General features: G+C 39.8%; 1 protein-coding gene across 5 annotated transcripts in view; it reads right to left on the bottom strand.

Annotated features, from left to right (window-relative positions):
* Nucleotides 1-19006, bottom strand: part of Col25a1 (collagen type XXV alpha 1 chain) — a 514093-nt gene that overhangs the window by 221399 nt on the left and 273688 nt on the right. For all 5 annotated transcript variants that reach the window (XM_008843537.3, XM_008843526.2, XM_008843531.3 and 2 more), the window contains exon 3: nt 983-1027. In XM_008843537.3, coding sequence (XP_008841759.1) covers nt 983-1027 — 45 coding nt within the window. The remainder of the gene's footprint in view (nt 1-982; nt 1028-19006) is intronic.

Raw genomic sequence — 19006 nt, 5'->3', positions numbered from 1 at the left:
TCTAAAAATGAAAAGAGGAAAAGAGATACTCTAAAACTCAGCTGCCTGCACTTCCTGATGAGTGGGGTTTTACTATTTCAATGCTTGGTCATTGATTGTTTTAAATACTGGTGGATGTTTAATGTTTAAATATTGGTGAGCACTGGAAAATGTTTTACTACATGCTCTAGTTACCTTGAAAGGAAGAACTGATAACCCCATAAGAACTTCATCTGGAATCTCATACTTTATAAAAGCACAGCAAGTGAACTCGCTTATTCGGTATATCTTGGTGTCAGAACTATTTTAATTTGGCTTGTTCTGTTTTACTTTACCTATAGAAATTTGTCCTACAAGCAAGAAAATACTGAAGGAGGTAGTTAAGACAATTAGATCTATTTCAAGTTCTTTGTGCATGTACACACACACACACACACACATACACACACACATTGTACAACCCTGGCCAAATCACTTGACTGCTCTGCTTCCTCAACAACAAAATGGAAAGGTGGGACTAACGATGGCTATACGAGGCATTCCACTCTCATCTGTAAGGGATGAGAGTAAAAGCCGCCAGAACTGAGCCAGCTGGATAAAATGGTGAAGCTTTCCATGACATGCACCCCAGGGTGCTAAGGAAACATTTTCCCAGAAGACCCACACTGACTGACCAACCCACAGAGCTGAACACATGGGTGATACTGTCATACTGTGTACAGCGGAGAAATCCACCACTGTACACAGGACGGATGGATTGAACTTGACCAATAAGGAAGCCATAACTGGGGGTTGATGGTTACTAAACTGTAGTGGGCAGTGTGTGGCCAATGCCTTCAGACAGTTTGTTGGAAATAAGGATTTTTTTCTTGAATTCTATACACAGAACAGAAGAATGAAACACACACAAAACTTCCAACAAGGAAGAATTACCATCAATTAGTGTCAACAGACAGAACTACACCAGGATTTGAACAACACCAAGCAACTGGGAGACACTCACCAGACTCTCCTCTTCGGCCCCTTTTCCCTCGCTTCCCTGGAGGACCTAAAATGGAAAGGATCATTTGTAAGCGTATTTCGTCCTTTTCTGGTATTTAGATTCCTAGCATAATACTTCTTTATCTGTTGTCATTGCTTTTAACCACCCGCTTCAAGAAGGAGACCAGAGGTTTATAAAGGTCAACACTGTATTTCAGCAAAGCTAAGTTCCACTTAATTACCAAAGCTGGTCTAGATCTAATCACCTGCTCAGAAACACTTGAGATTCAGAATTTATGCTCATTCCACTTAGATGTCATCAATATAAGAAAGATTTGCTAAGCAAGCAGCTGAAGTTTCCGAAAGAAAAGCACCAAATTTCAATGAGTATGGTTTCATGGTGATTCTTCTGATAGTGTTTAGATAGCAACTGATTAAATACATACATAGAAAGGGAGCACATCCCAAAAATATTTCTATTACATGTGAATATAGTGGAATTTCTTTAAGTATCACTGAATAAACTCATGACCTTTATTTTTATTTATTTATTTATTTATTTATTTATTTATTTATTTATTTATTTATTTGAGACAAGGTCTCTATGTAGCCCCAGTTGGCCTAGAACTTGCTAGATAGACCAGGCTGGCCTCTATCTCACTATCTCACAGAGACCTGCCTGACTCTGCCTCCCCAGTGCTAGGAGCAGAGGCATGTACCACCATGCCCAGCTCCCATAACTCTTTTAAAGCACTGTGTTTAGGTAGTAACCTTAAGTCTGGTTTTGCTATAGAGACTGAATCACTGTTACTTAAGGAACAGTTGGTCTTAATGGTGGTGCCATCTGAAAAAAAACTTAGAGAAAAGGAAACCTTTTATTGCACTGAGCTCCCTGTGAAGACCATCAAGCTAGTATACATGAGAATTCATGAAGATTCTAGCCATTCACAGCTTCCAAGCCATTGTTCTCAATTATACAATTTCTATCCTCATTTCCATGGGTAAAAATAGCATCTACTGAATTATGGTTCAGGTAAGCAGGGGAGAGTAATTAGCCTACAATGAGGATTGATGGCTTATAATATTTTCTGGGAAGGAAAATAAAAAAGAGCACTGCCTGCTATTAAAGAATGAGCTGCTGAGTAGGGCTGATGACTTCTAAATTCCAGAAAGTTCAAGACACAAGCAGAACAGCACAGAGACAGCCAGCTGTCATGGGGATGCTGAGCTACCAGCTCTAACCAGACACTATCATGAGCAATGGAACATTAGTGGACCCACCCAGTTTCCCCTCCAGTCTCACATGGGCAAATCTGGCCATCTGTGTTTGTAACAATAAAAATAGTTAAGCAATAAAAACAACTGAAGATGTCAGAAGGAACAGCTTTATAGCAAAATCCAAAACTATCATCAGAAATTTGGATTCCTTTCTGCATTCTGGAATAAAGGGGGATTTTCATCCACACTCAAGTTATTCCTGAAGGCACAGGAGAATTATACAAATAGGTAATAAATATGGAATTCACTATGTAGACCAGGCTGGCCTCAAACTCTCAAGAGATCCGCCTGCCTCTGCCTCCCAAGTGCTGGGATCAAAGGTGTGTGCCACCATGCCCAGCCTGACATTGCTTTAAAATAGTAAAATTTATCAACTTAACTTGCACACATATTTTAAATTTTTTTATTTATTATTTTTATTTTATGTGTATGTGTGTTATGCCTGCATGTAGGTAAGTGCACCCATGTTGTGCAATGTCTGCAGAGGACAGAAGAAGCTGTCGGATCCCCTGGAACTGGAGTTATGGACAGTTGTTAGCTGCCATGTGGGTGCTGGGGCTCGAACCCGGGTCTTCTGTAAGAACAGTCAGTGTTCTTAACCACTGAGCTGTCTCTCCAGTCCCCAACACACATATTTTAAAGAGACTCTGAAATAAACTAAAAAATACTTGAAAGTTGTATGGCGGGAAAGTGATCAAAGAAGCAATGATATCTTTAAAAGAAATTAAAAAAAAAACCCAACAGGAATACTATTCTGACCATGTTTGCTTTAAATATCCAATCATAAATCTTACAGAAATTAATGAAGTACAGCAGAAACTTTAAGGTAAGGAAGCCCCGGAAAGGAAACGGAGGACATCTGAGAGGTAGAGATCTACTGCGGATGACAGGGTTTTATAAAGAACATCATAAGATGTGAGAGATGCGGGCGTGGTGGCACAGGCCTTTAATCTCAGCATTCGGGAGGCAGAAGCAGGAGGACCTTTGGGAGACCAAGGTCAGCCCAGTCTACAGAGAGAGTGCCAGGCCAGCTGGAACTGCACAGTGAGATCCTGTCTCAATAAACAAACAAACGAACAAACAAATAAAAAATAAATAAATATTTGCAACAAAATGGAGCAAAATCAAGTTATGAGAAGCTATGCCGTATTGAATTTATGAAGAATACTGGGTTGAGGAAGAGCACATTTTAAGGACAATAGGAAGCAGGAAACTCCAGTGAGCATTACACAAAGATTGGAGAACTAAGGGGTTATACAAAATGCTCAGGAAGATCTAGATAATAGTTTTAACACAGAGAATGAAGTTTGAAGACATTGTGCAAATAAAAACATTGGATCTGGTGTCTACATTTAAAATCGAAACCTTCAGATTTCATGATTCCATTTTTCTTCACAGTAGAGTAATATTGTGTGTATGTGCCACATTCTTATCCATTCATCTGCTGATGGGCATCTGGGTGATCCCGTTTCCTAGCTATTGTGAAGAGATCAGCAATCAACACGAAGGAGCAAGTGTCTCTGCGGTAAGAAGTAAGTCTGGTGGCTATATGCTAAGGGTAGTGCAGCTGGGTCATATGGCAGTCCTATTTCTTCCAGACTGATTTCCAAAGTGGCTGCACTAGTGTACACTCCCACAGATGGTGTATGAGAGTTCCCCTTTGCCACAGCCACACAAGCATTGTTGTACTTGTGACGGCCATTCTGACTAGAGTGAGGTAGACTCTTTTATGGATAAGGATGTTGAGAACTTTTACAAGTGTTTCCTGGCCATTTTTGCTCCTTCTTTTGAGAATTTTGTTTAGTTCCACAGTCCATTTTTAAATTGGGTTGTTTATGTTCTTACTGTTTAGAGGTTTGAGTTCTTGTATATTCTAGACACTAATCCTGTTAGATAAATAGCTGGCAAAGATTTTCTCCCATTCTGTGGGCTGTCTGTTAATTTGCTCCACCATTTCCTTTGCTATACAGACTACTTTTTTTAGTTTCATGAAATCCCATTTGTTGATTGTTGGGTCTTATTTCCTGTGCTACCAGAGTCTTATTCAGCGAGCCCTTACCTGCACCTGTAAGTCGAAGCGTGCTTCTTGCTTTTTACTCTAGCAGTTTCAGTGAATCAGGTCTTATGTTGATGCCCTAAATCCATTTGGAGTTGAGTTTTGTGCAGGATGAGAGATAGGGATCTAGGCAAGGGATACTTCCTTATGAGTTTCCGAAGGCCCTGGAAGTCTCCAAAATAACACAGGCTATTGCCATTGCTCTTGGTTACCTACCATACCTTGCTGAAGACACCATATATTTTGTCATAGGACATAGAGACATCAATTTCAAATTGACTGGGAAACTTCCTCTCTGCTAGCCAGCTTTCTTAATATTGGAAGGTATTATGCAGGTTGCTGGGGGGGTGGGGCGGGCAGAAAAAACATTAATGGTCTTACCCAGTGCTGGACCCTGAATGCTGCAAATAGCTGCTGGCAAGATGTGTCAACTGAGACAATAGTGTTACAACTGTCATGGGCTAACTAACCACTTTCTGGTTGTATTTCAGATCTGCTCCATAGGAGGGAATTTAATGTCTAGTACTGTAATCCTAAGCAAAAGCCTATGGCTGAGAAGGTCATAGGCCCTAGGGCAGAGTCTGCTTTTGTTTTTTTTGCTAAATGGTCAGGCTGTCTTAGTGCCTTCTAAATGTTTATGCTTACACCCTTGGACCTGGGCTGCTTTCAGTTTTGGTCAGAGAAGCTTCTTTTTGCGATGCGCAGCAGTTGATAGAGAGATGAATAACTAGTCAAAGTGCTGAGCATAAGAAACTGAGTGCTCATCCCTAAACAGGACACCTATATCAGCCCCACCACAAAGGGGCAGGGAACATGGCAGAAGAGGAGGAAGAAGAGTACTGTGAATGCTCCCTCCCCTGGTATGGCAAGGCTATCCCACTCATGAACTCACAGCAGCTGTGGTTACCTGCACACGAGCTACATGAGAGCAAGCCAGCCAAAATGCCAACACAGGCGGGGCAGAGGAGCTTTTGGCAGTGGCTAGTGGCCAGGGGGAAGGAAAAGAGTCTTTATTGAGGATATGGCAATTAACAGATTTCCCATGCTCCAGTGGGTGGCCCACACATGCATGCATGAGTGGCACTAACTTAGTATAGCAGGTTATCGACAAAAGACATGACTATCTCAAAAAGACCAAAAAAAAAAAAAAAAAAAAAAGACATGAAGTTGGGAGTGGGGCATGTTGGGGGATAATGTTGGGAGGGGTGGAGGGGGAAGTAGGGGTAGATATGCTATTTCATTGTACACATGTATAAAATTATCTAAAATAAAGATTTTTGAAAAAAGAATGGAAACAATAATGAAGTATCAAGCCCATGGGTTTACTGAATTACTAAATAACTTAGGTTGTTCTTTACATTTTAACTGGTAATACATATTCAAGAAGTTGACTCTAATTAAACTGCCTTAATTAAAATAGGTTTTTTTTTTTTTTTCGGTATTTTTGAGACAGGGTCTCCCTGTAGCCCTAGCTGTCCTAGAACTCGCTATGTAGACCAGGCTGGGCTCAAACTCATAGCGATCCACCTGCCTCTGCCTCCCAAGTGCTGGGATTAAAGATGTGTGTCACTACGCCCAGCTCTAAAGTAGTTTTTTAAAACTTTATTAATTTTATGTGTGAGTGCATTCCCGCATGTATGTAAGTGCACCTGTGTAGTATAATGCCCATGGAGGTCAGAAAAGGGTGTTGGATCCCCTGGAACTGGAGTTACGGATACTTGTTAGCTGCCATGTGGGTGCTGGGATTCGAACTCTGGTCTCCTGCAAGAGCAGCCAGTGCTCCTGCTCTCCAGCCCCATTTAAAATAGTTTTCTAAGAAAGACAGCAACCATTTCCACTCTAAACTGAGTGATGAAGTGACAGCCAGACATAAGCTGGAACAAATACAGAAGCCAGAACATGATTCTTATTCACTAAGTCTGACCAGAGCCTTGCAATAAAATTTTCACTGACTTCTCACAACAGAAAGACATGACAGCACAGAGGAACTGGTTCAAGAGTATGAATGGGAAGCCAAGAAGCAGAAGTTAGCAGCAGCAAAGTAAACTTCCAAGCAGAAAGTTCATGAAGTGGGTTACATTAAACAGAGGGAGACAATGATGCCAGATTACTCTTCAGGAAACGGAAATCCATGATGATCGGTAGTACTCACACTGGGGAAAAAGTTCTTTTAACCTTTGCAAAAGTATTACACATACATAGAGGAATAAAATTCGTTAAAAAGAGCCTTAATGGTACCGCTTTCAAAGCCAAGTAATATAAACCCAGCTGCCAGCAGACCCAGCTCATTAATACATAGCAAGGCCTCTTAGAATAAGCCAGCTCTTCTGGTCCACAACCGATACTGTTTGAATAGTGCTGATAGACACTTGCCTGTAAAAAGGCTCTGAGGCATGGCTAGGTCTGTGACTGGGTGTAACTGTGTGCCTGTCTGTGTGCTGTCATGTGGTCTTGAGGGTGGGTGATGACTGAAGGCAGCCCAACACTCATTTCATGAACTGTTAAACCTGTCTACTATTATTTCTGTTTTTTGCATCTGTTTACTCTTCTCTACTCCTCTCAGTATTTCAACATCAAGTGTAAATAAAACCTTTCTGAGTGCTCTGAGAAGAGATTTTTACATGGATTTATTTGTATTTCATAACAGCTTTTACCTTATAAACTTGTACAAGCAAACACAGAGGAAGCGCTAGAGAAAAGCATCAGAGAAGTGTTCAGAATTCAGAACTGGTGTTTTTGTTTGTTTTGACCTCTTTTTTTCTACTCCAACACACATTTTGCCCATGTCTGGTTTTTGGATAGCAGGTGTCACTGATAGAAAACAAAGGGAAGACTTAGGTCCTGGGAGACTGTGTTTAAAGATATTATCTTAAGGACCCAAGAACAGGGAGAAATGCAGTCATCTTGCCTAAAGAAGTTCTTAATGGTCACTGATGGCATGAATCATTAGAGAATTAACTCTGGACTGAATTTCATGAAAGTGCACAGACACATAGTAGGTGCTCAATAAATATTAGCTCCATCTTTTGCTTTGTATTTTCTTTGTATTTAATAATGATTATAACATATTTAAGTAGTTGATAAGAAAAGCTGTGTGTATGTATGTATTTATAGATATAAATAACATTGTGAGAGATCAATATTACTTTCTAATTATAGTATTCAAAGAATGAATTTAGCTTAATGAAAACAGACTAGAGTTATCTGTGTTGTCACTATTATTCAAACTGAACTAACATCCAGTTAACTTTTTATTTAACCTCCTAAAATATCTGGTAAATGAAACAAAGTTTACCACACTAATATGAGTGTTAGGAGGTTGAAAGTTGTCAGGTGTCATAGACAAAATGATTGGGTTTTTGTAATTTTTTATTAATGCAAAGCTTATAAGTTCTTTCCATACTGTTTAACTGCAATATACATAAAAAAATAATAAGACTTTTAAACAATTTAATGCAGCCAAATAAAAAGCTGCAACTTAGAAGTGTCCTCTCCAGAGGCATGTGGATCATTTAAAGTACATTAGAGAAAACACACAAAAATGCCTTGGACAATAGTAAATAGTCCCACAAAGACTCTTAATCAAAATTCTACAGACAGGAAAACTCAGAGCTGGAGACTGAGCCATAGTCAGGAAGGGAAAAAACAAAAGCACTCATGGATGGAGAAGACCTCTTGGCAGAAGCATGTGAGGGCAGGGAGGCCGGCAGGAGACAGGAGGACAAACTGGGATGCTCCTCCAGGATGCTCCCTGGAATTGGTCTCAAATGCAGCTGGCTGTTGGTAGGAAAGAACCCGCCTGTCCACGGAGGAGCGGGGCACCATCCTTCCTGAACCAACCCCTTCATCTTCCAGCTCCTTCAGCAGATTAAACCAGGCCTACCTTCAGATCTTCAGATTAACCTTACACACAGGTACAGAGTAATTTCAGAACTTTCCCTGCAGGCATCCCACCTGCTGTCTTGCTTGAAGCATACAATTCCTTCAAGATGGACCAAAGCTTTTCATTCCACAATTAGACTCAGGGGTTTACACAGCAAACACCTAACCGAAGAATTTATTCCCTCTGTGGTCATAAAATGTCTTTTACTACTCTACTCGGGAGCTTGCTTACCCACTGAAGAGCTTTGTACTGTGTCGGACTATCAAAGCACTGTGGTTACCATATTGAATTGTCAAAAGATCATCAGCTGGGAACAAGTTCACAAATGAGTCGCATTTCTGTACATGTAAAATTGGGGTTGAGAGAAGTGAAAGAGCGGCCTAAGTTCTCCCACAGCAGACACAGGTCTCTTCATTCTGAACTTGCTGCTGTGTGACTTGCCCTGGTGCCTCTCACTGTTGAACTCACATTTCACAGACTGAGAGGCTGGACACGACCAGCAGAAACACCTAGAATGCTTCATTTCATCACTGGCCTGCCTCCTATCTTGGAGAACGGCTACTGAGGAAGGCTTATTATTACCCCTTACAACCTATGAGCTGCAGAAGGTAGAGTGTCTTGTCTTCTCTTCATTAAACCTGTAATAAATACCACCCTCTGCCCATGGGCTGTTTGATGCATGCCAACTTCACTTCATAGCAGGCAAATTTTTTAAAAGAAACATTTCCTTTTAATCATTCAGCAGATTCACATCCCAAGTTTTTTTTCTCACCAGCAGGTCCTCTACCATATACCACACAGGCTTGTTTAAGTATCTTTTTTAAAAAATTTATTATTTTTATGTGTATGCGTGTATTGCCTGCATGTAGGTAAGTGGACCCGTGTGGTGCAATCCCCACAGAGGTCAGAAGAGGCTGTCGGAGCCCCCGGGACTGGAGTAACAGACAGTTGTTAGCTGCCATGTGGGTGCTGGGCTTCGAACCCGGGTCCTTTGCAAGAACAACCGTGTTCTTAAGCACTGAGCCCTCTCTCCAGCCCCTGTTTAAGTATCTTTTATGTGTATGTTTTGTTCTAAATTTCCTCCAGTTTCTAATCTTCTTGGGACAACAGTTTATGAAAGAAACATAATTTTAATAAATAATAGGTAGTTTAAGTCATGGCTGCATTCCATAAATCTCACCACAGAATATTAGTCAGATAATGTTTATTAATTAATCTTTAAAACACTTTTTTGAATGCTTGGGATTGATCCTAGGCCTTGGCCTTCTGCACGGCAGACAAGTGCTCTGCCACTAAACTAGACACTCAATTCTAGTATATATTCAAATAGTCAGTACAATTTAAAAATTAAAGTAGCCCTTCCTTTTCTTAAAATGCAAGAGGCATTACTAACAAATGTTTCAAGGGCTCCATTCTTATATATTATTAGACTAATATTCAAATTAATAATCTGTTAGTAAAATTGTTCACTGTATTTTAAGTTTGTTTTGCTTGGTTCTTGTTTTTTGAGATAGAGTCTGGTTATAGCCCAAACTGGTCTGGAACTTTCTATGTAGCCAGGCTGGCTTTGAACTCTCATGTGCTTGCTTCCTAAATGCTAGGTTGTAGGGTGTACCACAAGTGGTTGTATTTTAGCTATAAACAAAGATGATGCTGCAAAATTTTAATTTTTAAAACTTTGTCGAGCACATCATGTTGTTAACAAAGCTGTGGAGATTTATAATGTACTGCTTGCTCCCTTGAAGAAATAAAACTTGTTTTGCCAAATTCCTATAGGAATTTAAAAAATCAAATAGAATACCAATAATTCATTTATTGACATTTAAAAATAAATATTATTTCAAAACTTTATACAGAAAAAGTAATTCCACATAAAATTTCTAAAGCTTAAAATCTACAAAGAAATTATGTTCATTGAATGAAGAGTTTAAAAAATACAACGTTAGGGGCTGGGAATTTAGTGCAGTGCTTTGCTTCACAGGCACAAAATTCTGGGTTTCAACTTTTTTTTTTGGTCTTTTTGAGACAGGGTTTCCCAGTAGCCCCAGTTGGCCTGGATCTTCCTATGTAGACCAGGCTGGCCTTGAACTCACAGAGACATGCCTATCTCTGCCTCCCCAGTGCTGGGATTAAAGGTGTGCGTCACCACGCCTGACTCTGGGTTTCATCTTTAGCACCACTCACAAAAATATGACACATGGAAGGTATTAAAGGGAGGAAAAAACTCTCTTGAGTGCCTAATAAACATGGATTCATTAACAGCAGGCCATCTAAAGTGAGCTGGGAGGAGATATTCATATGTGACAGTTTAAATAGAAAATACAATACTTTCCTGGGGCAGTATCCAAAACAGCTTAAAAGTCACTGGTTTTGAAAAAAATGGTGCAGTTATTCCAGAATATGCTTCTCACCAGGGGACTTCATAGACAGCAAGGGAAACCTTCCTGGCAAAGGAAGATTTATATTTCTCATGAAAAATATCAAGAATACTACTTGATAGTTTTATATCAAGTAGTTATATTGATATAAAACTATCAATTTCCAATTTCAAATAAAATTATAAATTTCCAATTTCAAATAAGGTGGAAATTTAATAGTTTCCATTTAAATGTTTTAAATAAACATAAGTATATATTGGAATTGTGGAAAATGTAGTTCTCAGGGTGATATGGTCATTGCAGTTCTTTTCAAATAGGCTGATTTATTTTTTTAACTTCCATTTCTATTATAGAGACAGGCTAACAGACTCAAACTTCCAAGACATCCTTCCAATGACCCTAGGATAAGGACAGTTCTAGCTGGTGCTAAGTTTAAGCAAAGCATTCTATGTTTATTCAGAATTAATTTATCTTTATACATTTTATAGCTAGGGAGAAACCATGTGTACATAAAAACATGTGAGACAACTGGAACTCACAGGAATGCTGTAAAAATGACTGCACTTGAACAATGAAGTAAAGGAATCTCCAAACCCGGAGCAAGCAACTTCTCAGGGCTCACACAGATGCTTCTCTTCCAGAAATGGAATCCCAGCAAATCCTTGTTGTTTTTCATATGTAGATAATAAATGCGGAACACGATAGAAATGTCTCAAGATGACAAGTAAATGCTGCAGCTCATTGATTTGAGTGGGGTCTGATGGAGCACAGTTGGTATTTCCATCATGTCTTCTACACATAGAGTGTTTCATTATTATGGTACTGGAGACTTTTACTCCATGGTCCTACAGAGGATTTATCATGACAGCTTTTTAAATTTCTATTTGCAAGCAGAGAGCTGCAAGATGCCAGAGAGTTCGGGCTGAGCAACAGACAGGTTTCTCTGTGAGGCTATGTGCCACATAACGAGTGGGCCTATGCTTATAGCATCACCACATTTTAAATAAGATTAGTTACCAGACTTACAAGAAAAACATTAATGAGGTTTTTTATTTTTCCAGCTAACATCTTTTCAGTGGAATCTAGAGTAGGAGTCAAAGCTTTTAAAGGATTTTTTTTGGGGGGGTGGTTCTTTTTGAGACAGGGTCTCCCTGCAGCCCTAGCTGTCCTGGAACTCTCTATGTAGACCAGGCTGGCCTTGAATTCACAGAGATCACCTGCTTCTGCCTCCCATGTGCTGGGATTAAAGGTGTGTGTTACCACGCCCAGCTACTTTTAAAGGATTTTTAACCAATGGAAGAATAACAAGATCAATAACTGAGTGCTGTTTTCCACACACTTAAATCAAATGTTACTTTTTAATTTTTCAGATACTGAAAGAATCTTCCTCGTGGAAAATGGGAAAACATGAGTAATAGAAATTGGGATTTATTTTCATTAATAGCTCTGCAATGCTGCAAGTTTTAACAAATTCCAATATATGAGTTAAACACAATAGCATCTTATAGACCATAACACACATGCAAATAGTCTAGAATTCTTTAGGCTAGTACAAATTTACTTAGCATATTATTGTGAAAAATAGGTTGAGCTAATTCATTAAAGGAGTGCCAAGTAGGGTCACTGGACCCTCACCTGAGTATCCAGCCACTCTTCCCAGCCAACTAGTCCAGCCTTGGAAGACAAAAGAAAAATGAGGAAGAACCCAATAGAGGGATGCTTTTGGAAGTCCTTATCAAGAAACTCTAATGGACTTTCATATGAACATTTGAAAATTGCTGTTCTTTTTTCTAGTTCCCTGTCTAGAACTTGTAATGCTAATTACTCTTCCTTTACTTCTCCTTCACATCTCCTATTCATGATTCAAGGACTTTTTTCCCTTAGAGACAAGAGTTACTCAATTTGGGAGTCTTTTAGATAGACCCACTGAGGGGGTACTCCAGTTGCCTCACCCTGCATCCCTGTTCAGCATGGAAGAAGCCAGAGTGGTCTGTGTCTCTATTCCCCATTGGCAATTTGAGTAACCCCTTCCGAGGATGGCGTGATAAGAATAGGAGGTAGAAATTGGCTAGGCAGTTAGGGTAAAAAGACCCCCAAGGAAATGTAGCCAGTTTCTTGGCTAAAAGTGAAATGTCCTTGGTCCTGTTAGCAACATACTCTGTCCCAAAGGCCAAAAATGTCAAAAGTATTTGGGAGCTTGTATCTAATCCTTAAAAAGATTTTAGGGTTACCTCTTCAGAGCGGGAAATGTTGGAGGGGAGGGAGTGGGCATGGATTTGATCAAAATACCTTATATACATGTATGAAATTCTCAATAAAGTTTTTGTAAAAAAAAAAAATAGCAACCAGCAGTAAACATTTTAAAGGTAAACTAAAAGGAACTGCTTTAACACAGAAAATTAGTAATGGAGCACAAGTCAATAAAAAATAAAGATGAGGCCAGAGGAAGATGCAGGAGTGGCTCAGAGGGGTAGTAGGGGCTGCAATGGACTCGATGCAAACATCATGTCACATCATTAGTTTCCGAAAACAGTTACTACAGAAGAGATGGAGTAAGATGCTGTCCACGAAGTCAGACATCATGGACCATAGGGCATGGCAATAATAATACTGAATACTAGGAAGTCATAAAGGGCATAAATGATGCTGGTTAATAATTATGAGTGCCTTCAAACACCTTGCCCAGACTAAGCACTTAGGCACATCACCTTGTTTATTTATAGTAGTTGTGTCATTTTTTGGGGAAGTGATAAAAGAGAGAGAGGCTCAGTCATCCATTTCATGTCACACAGGTATAATGTGGTGGGCCATGGGTTTATATCTAAATGGTTTAACTTCTAAGCATGCTATGGATGGCTGTATTTTCCTACACAGTCGCACAGGACTGCTGTTAAGAAAAACAGGAGCTTTAAGTAAACTTAGGAAGAACATGTTCCTGAGTATTTCTGTAGACAGAACTCTAGTTTCTATGCTTATTTTCAACTTCTCATTGAAGTGAAAAGTAATCACTAGGTCAGATGTTAATGAACTTATTATACAAAAGTAAACTTCTTTCCTCATATACTGAAAATCTCTAAGGAGATAACGTTAGAGTATTGAAAAGCCCCATAAGATGAACTGGTCAAGACCATGAAACCCCTGTCTGTCTGAAAACCACCTTTCCAGTGCCACTGGTCAATCAACTGGTCATAGGACCACCCCTAGGAAGAGAGGTTCACCTTATGTCATGCTAAATAGATGGGCGGAACACCTTCTGCATTAATGAGATAGTGAGCTTTTCCTACCTGGAGTCCCGCTCCTGGCACAGAGGTTCTGGACTGGCCACAGACATGTGGCTCTCGGTAAGTCTCCCAGATTTTCTGAATTTTTCAGAAAAGCATAATTTCTTCTTTTCCTTTTCATGTCCTTTTTCTTTTTTGTATTTTATTTTTGTAAATTTTTATTGAATTTTTGTGTATGTCGTATGGAACACCTTAATCATCTTTATACTCCCTTCCCCATTGACACCCTCCCATAGCCCCTCCCACTGGAGTTCATACATGTTTTCTAAGCTTTCTCTAATGCTTTGGGGCTGCCCTTGAACCTTGTGTTTCTTTTTTTTCACCTTTTATTTATTATTTTTATTTTATGTGTATGAGTGTTTTGCCTGCATGTATGTGAGTGCACCATGCCCTGCAATGCTGCAGAGGTCAGAAGAGTGCTTCAGATTACCCTAGAACTGGAGATAAGGACAGTTTGTCACAGCCATGTGGGTGCTGGGTATTGAACTGCAAGAGCAGTCAGTGCTCTTAACCACTGAGCCATCTCTCAGCCCCAAACCTTGTTATTTCTTTACTTTTTCTCTAAAGCTTCCTTCTCCCCACCATGTGGCAGCCAGTCTGCCACATGTTGGACCTCCATTCTGGCTCTAAACCTGCATGGCTTAATGTTTTTTTCCCTCCTCCCCTCTATTCTCCTCCTCAAGGCAGCTGCCAAGATTCACAGCTTGCCTGCCCTGATGATTTTTTTTTAATTCTATTAAAATTTTCCTAAAGCTTCTTTTTGATCCATTCTTAAATTCTTTTATGAATGAGACTAAGCACTTTTAGGAGATGCTGTTTCTCCTGTATCAATAAGATTAGCACATATTTATGAATAATCTTGGTTTGTAGATTCATATATTACTCTGTTACAACAAAGTAAAGTATAAAAATAAAAATAATAATCTTTTAGAAATAAGGGATATTGTCTGTCTTATTAACTGTTGCATCTTCAGTGTCTGACATAGAATTAAATGTTAGTTAAATATATAACTATTATTTAAAAGGATGAAATAATGCTATTGTAGTACTTATTCTGGTTAAAATCCAAAACAAAATGGCCAGAGTCTAATATTACAAACCAGTCACATGGACCTTTGTTTGAAGCCATCAGTTCAATACTCCAATTATATGACTTTGGACAGACTAACCTTTTAGAATTTGTCCACAAAACATAAATGATATCTACTTCAGAGAGATGTTCTGAGTGTGGAAGGAAGTCTTTGACTTGTGAGTACTGAACACACAGCACCTATATGAACACACAGGCTCCATGCTGGGAAGTGTGGCGCACAGGAAGGAAGGTGCTACACCCTGAACTCACAATGTGCCATGTAGCCAAGAATGACCTTGAACTTACAATTTATTAAACAGTGTGTGTGTGTGTGTGTGTGTGTGTGTGTGTACATGATGGAGGGGCACATGTGCCGTGGCATGTGTGGAAGTCGGAAGACAACTTTGTAGGTCGATTCTCTCTTTCCATCTTTATGGGGTTCTGGGAATCAAATTCGGAGTACCAGGCTTGTGGAACAAGTACCTTTATCCACTGAAGCACCTCATCAATCCAAACCTTAACGTTCTGATCCTCCTGACTCCACCTACAGAGTGCTAGGACTAGAGGCATATACCAGCACACCCAATTTATGTGGTGCTGGGAATGGAACCCAGGGGGTTTTATGTATACTAGGCAAGCACTCTAATAACAGAGGTACATCTCCAGTCCTAGGTTTTGGACTTTGATTAACTAGAAAAGGGGGCAAACTGCAACTTCTAGTCCCTTCTGCCTGCAGTCTAGTCTCAGAGTTTCTGGACAGCCATTTTTCCATCTCCTTCTGCAGCTCTCCCTCCTCCCTCACAACAATGCCTCTTGCCACACCAGACCCAGTTAGCCAGGCACTACAGAAAGTGACGAGCATGGGTCATGAAGATGGGCTGCTGGGTTCCTCCTGTGGCTTGGGCACTTGTTAACTCCTTTGTGTCTAGTTTCTTTACCTTCAAATGAGGCAAGTCAGAATATCTGCCTCATTTTGTGAGGATGCAACCAGTTGGTCATTTAGAAACATGTCTGGAACAGAGTAAACACTCCTTAAATGTAACCAATTATAATAAATTTTCATATCTCCAAGTGTTTCTTTTGTTCACTAAGACCCTTGAAATTGTAGCTTTCATGTGCTGGGTTCTCAATATCAACTTTGAACAGTCTAAACAACAAACCCATGACTTTCCTTTCAAAATTCTGGTGTTCAAAACCTGGGCTGTCATGACACTCTTTCACTCACAAACAAATAGAAACTTGAGGCTGGACAGATGGCTCATAGTTTAAGAGCACTGACTGCTCTTGCAGAAAATCTGGGGTCAATTCCCAGCACCCGCATGGCAGCTAACAACTATCCATAGCTCCAGTTCCAGAGGAATCCAATGCCCTCTTCTGACCTCCATGGGCATTGCACGACAGGGGTGCATTTATATACATGCAGGCAATACACTCATACACATAAAATAAAAAAATTTTAAATAGAAACTTCAAAGTTATTTTTCAGTCCTCTCTCATTCCTGAGAAATTTTGTGCTTTATCAATTTTTTACTGAAAGCAACTCCTTCAGAGCTCTCCCTTTATACCCCTGTTGCTAGTACTACAGCTTAAGCCCTTGATTTTCAGCTCTAAATCCTTCCTGGTCACTCTCAAATCCATTCACATATAATTACTAATCATTTCAACTCATTTGTGTTAAGTAGTTTTCCTGATCGATAGGCTGCTATACTTAATGTATGAGGAAGTACTTGATGGCTCAATGCAGGTGGCTTTAACCAATTCAACTATGTCAACCTTAGTCTCTCTTGCTTACTCCCTCCCTGGTCCTTCATCACTCCTGCCCTCTCCTTACTCAAATTTTGTTTCAAATAGATCTATAAAATACATTTAATTAAAAAATAAAATTTTTGGCAGATGTGGTGGCACACACCTTTAATCCCAGCACTTGGGAGGCAGAGGCAGGCGGATCTCTGTGAGTTCGAGGCCAGCCTGGTCTACATAGTGAGTTCCAGGACAGCTGGGGCTACAGGGAGACCCTGTCTCAAAAAGACCAAAAAAATAAAATAATAAAATAAGATAAAATAAATAAAAATTAAATAAATAAAAATAAAATTTTGCTGGGAATGGTGGTACATGCCTGTAATCCCAGTACTCAGAACCCCCAGGCAGGTGGATCTCTGTGAGACTGAGGCCAGCCTGGTCTACATAGCCAATTCCAGGCCAGTGGGGGCTACAGGGAGACCCTATCTCAAAATAAAAGGTCCCTTGAAATTTAAGAACCACTGTGTATACTAAAGAGAAGTGAGAGGATGAAGAGGAGCAGGAAGAGGAAGATGAAGAAGAGGAGGAGGAAGAAAAGGAGGAAGAGAAGGATAAAAAGGAGAAGGAAGAGGAGGAGGAGGAGGCTAATGTGGCTTATTCCTCTCTCCTTGTCTGTTTCCAACACACCTATGAGCAGATCTTTGTTATAAAACGTTTGCTTTCTTGCACTATCACTGGCAGTTTAGTAAACATTGTAATGCAGTTGCGCACTGGAAGTACACCATTTTTAAACCTTTATCTTTGGTTTCTAAGTAGGAATAGTGACAGCATGATATACTTCAAATACTTCAAACCGTAACTTAAGGAGGAGCCGCTGTTTGCTTATGAAGGGATTAATCTGCTCAATGCTAGGAAATGTACGTTTATGAAAAGAGCACCATAAAATATCAAAATTCTTGTTAAACTAATGAGAATAAATTGCAATACAGGTTAAAATACTGGCTAGTCTCCCTTAGAAGATGCTAACATAAGGGGCTGGGTTTGGTTCCCAGCACCCACATGGTGGCTAATAACTATAACTCCAGTTCCAGGGGAATCTGATACCCTCCCTCTTCTGGCCTCTGAGGGCATTGCACACACAGCCATACTTACATAGTCAAAACACTCATACACATAAAATAAAAATAAAAATAATTTTAAAAAGAAAATAACTAACATAGATGCTCTTCACCAGAAAATCAAGCCCCATGTTGCCATTCAAAAAGATACTTCAGAGTCGGGTGTGGTGGCACATGCCTTTAATCCCAGCACTCAGAGGCAGAGGCAGGCAGATCTCTGTGAGACTGAGGTCAGCCTGATCTACATAGGGAGTTCCAGGCCTGTCGGAGCTATAGGGAGACCCTGTTTCAAAAAGTTGCCCCCTCCCAAAGAACCTCAAATTCCCTAACTTCCCTAACTTTCTCACCTTCGAAATAAAGTTTCTTCCCTAGGGTTAAATCTCAGATTTGTCCTGACAGGCAAAAAAAAAAAAAAAAAAAAAAAAAAAACTCTTGTGAGTAGGGTTTTATGAAATTTTTCCTCTATGATTTCATAATTCTGGCATTTCATGGCTGTTCTATCCACCATACAGAAAGCAAACACTTTCCAGTCAAAACACACAAGAGCCAGCCAAGACATCCAACTCCAACTTGGGAAACTGCATCTCTACTACTTTGAGTGGGAACTGATTATTTAAAAAGACAGAAAGCCTTTTATTTTGGTGGCCACCCGCTCCCATGCCCCAGACAGAAAGAACGCATGCCTTGGCACTTTGTCGGCTTCCCATTGGGCATCTTTTGTTGTGACAAAGATGGGACCCTCAGAGCATGCCAGGCTGGGGTACGTATCAGCAGCCAGTAAGTGGTATATCTGACAACAAGTGCCAATCAACCTGAAAGGAGCTATGAAAGACCCAGGTGACCAGAACACCCAAAGGTACAACCTCAGGCAACCGAGGCAGAGGGTAATTTGAAGCAGAATTGGAGCTCTTTTATTTTACAACTTGATTATCATAAGAGCTTATCATAAAGTAGAGCAAACTGTAACTGTACCATTTTATTATGATGACATATGACATTAGAGGGAAAAATCTTTAAAGAAAATGGTTTTAGAAGTCTTTAAAGAAGGAACTCCGATGGTATCAATTACATGCTCCCTTTTATTTTACAACTTGATTATCATAAGAGCTTATCATAAAGTAGAGCAAACTGTAACTGTACCATTTTATTATGATGACATATGACATTAGAGGGAAAAATCTTTAAAGAAAATGGTTTTAGAAGTCTTTAAAGAAGGAACTCCGATGGTATCAATTACATG

Source organism: Nannospalax galili, unplaced genomic scaffold (assembly GCF_000622305.1).
Source record: "Nannospalax galili isolate Female #2095 unplaced genomic scaffold, S.galili_v1.0 scaffold571, whole genome shotgun sequence".
Taxonomy (NCBI): Eukaryota; Metazoa; Chordata; class Mammalia; order Rodentia; family Spalacidae; genus Nannospalax; species Nannospalax galili.
This window is presented reverse-complemented; position numbering and strand designations above follow the sequence as displayed.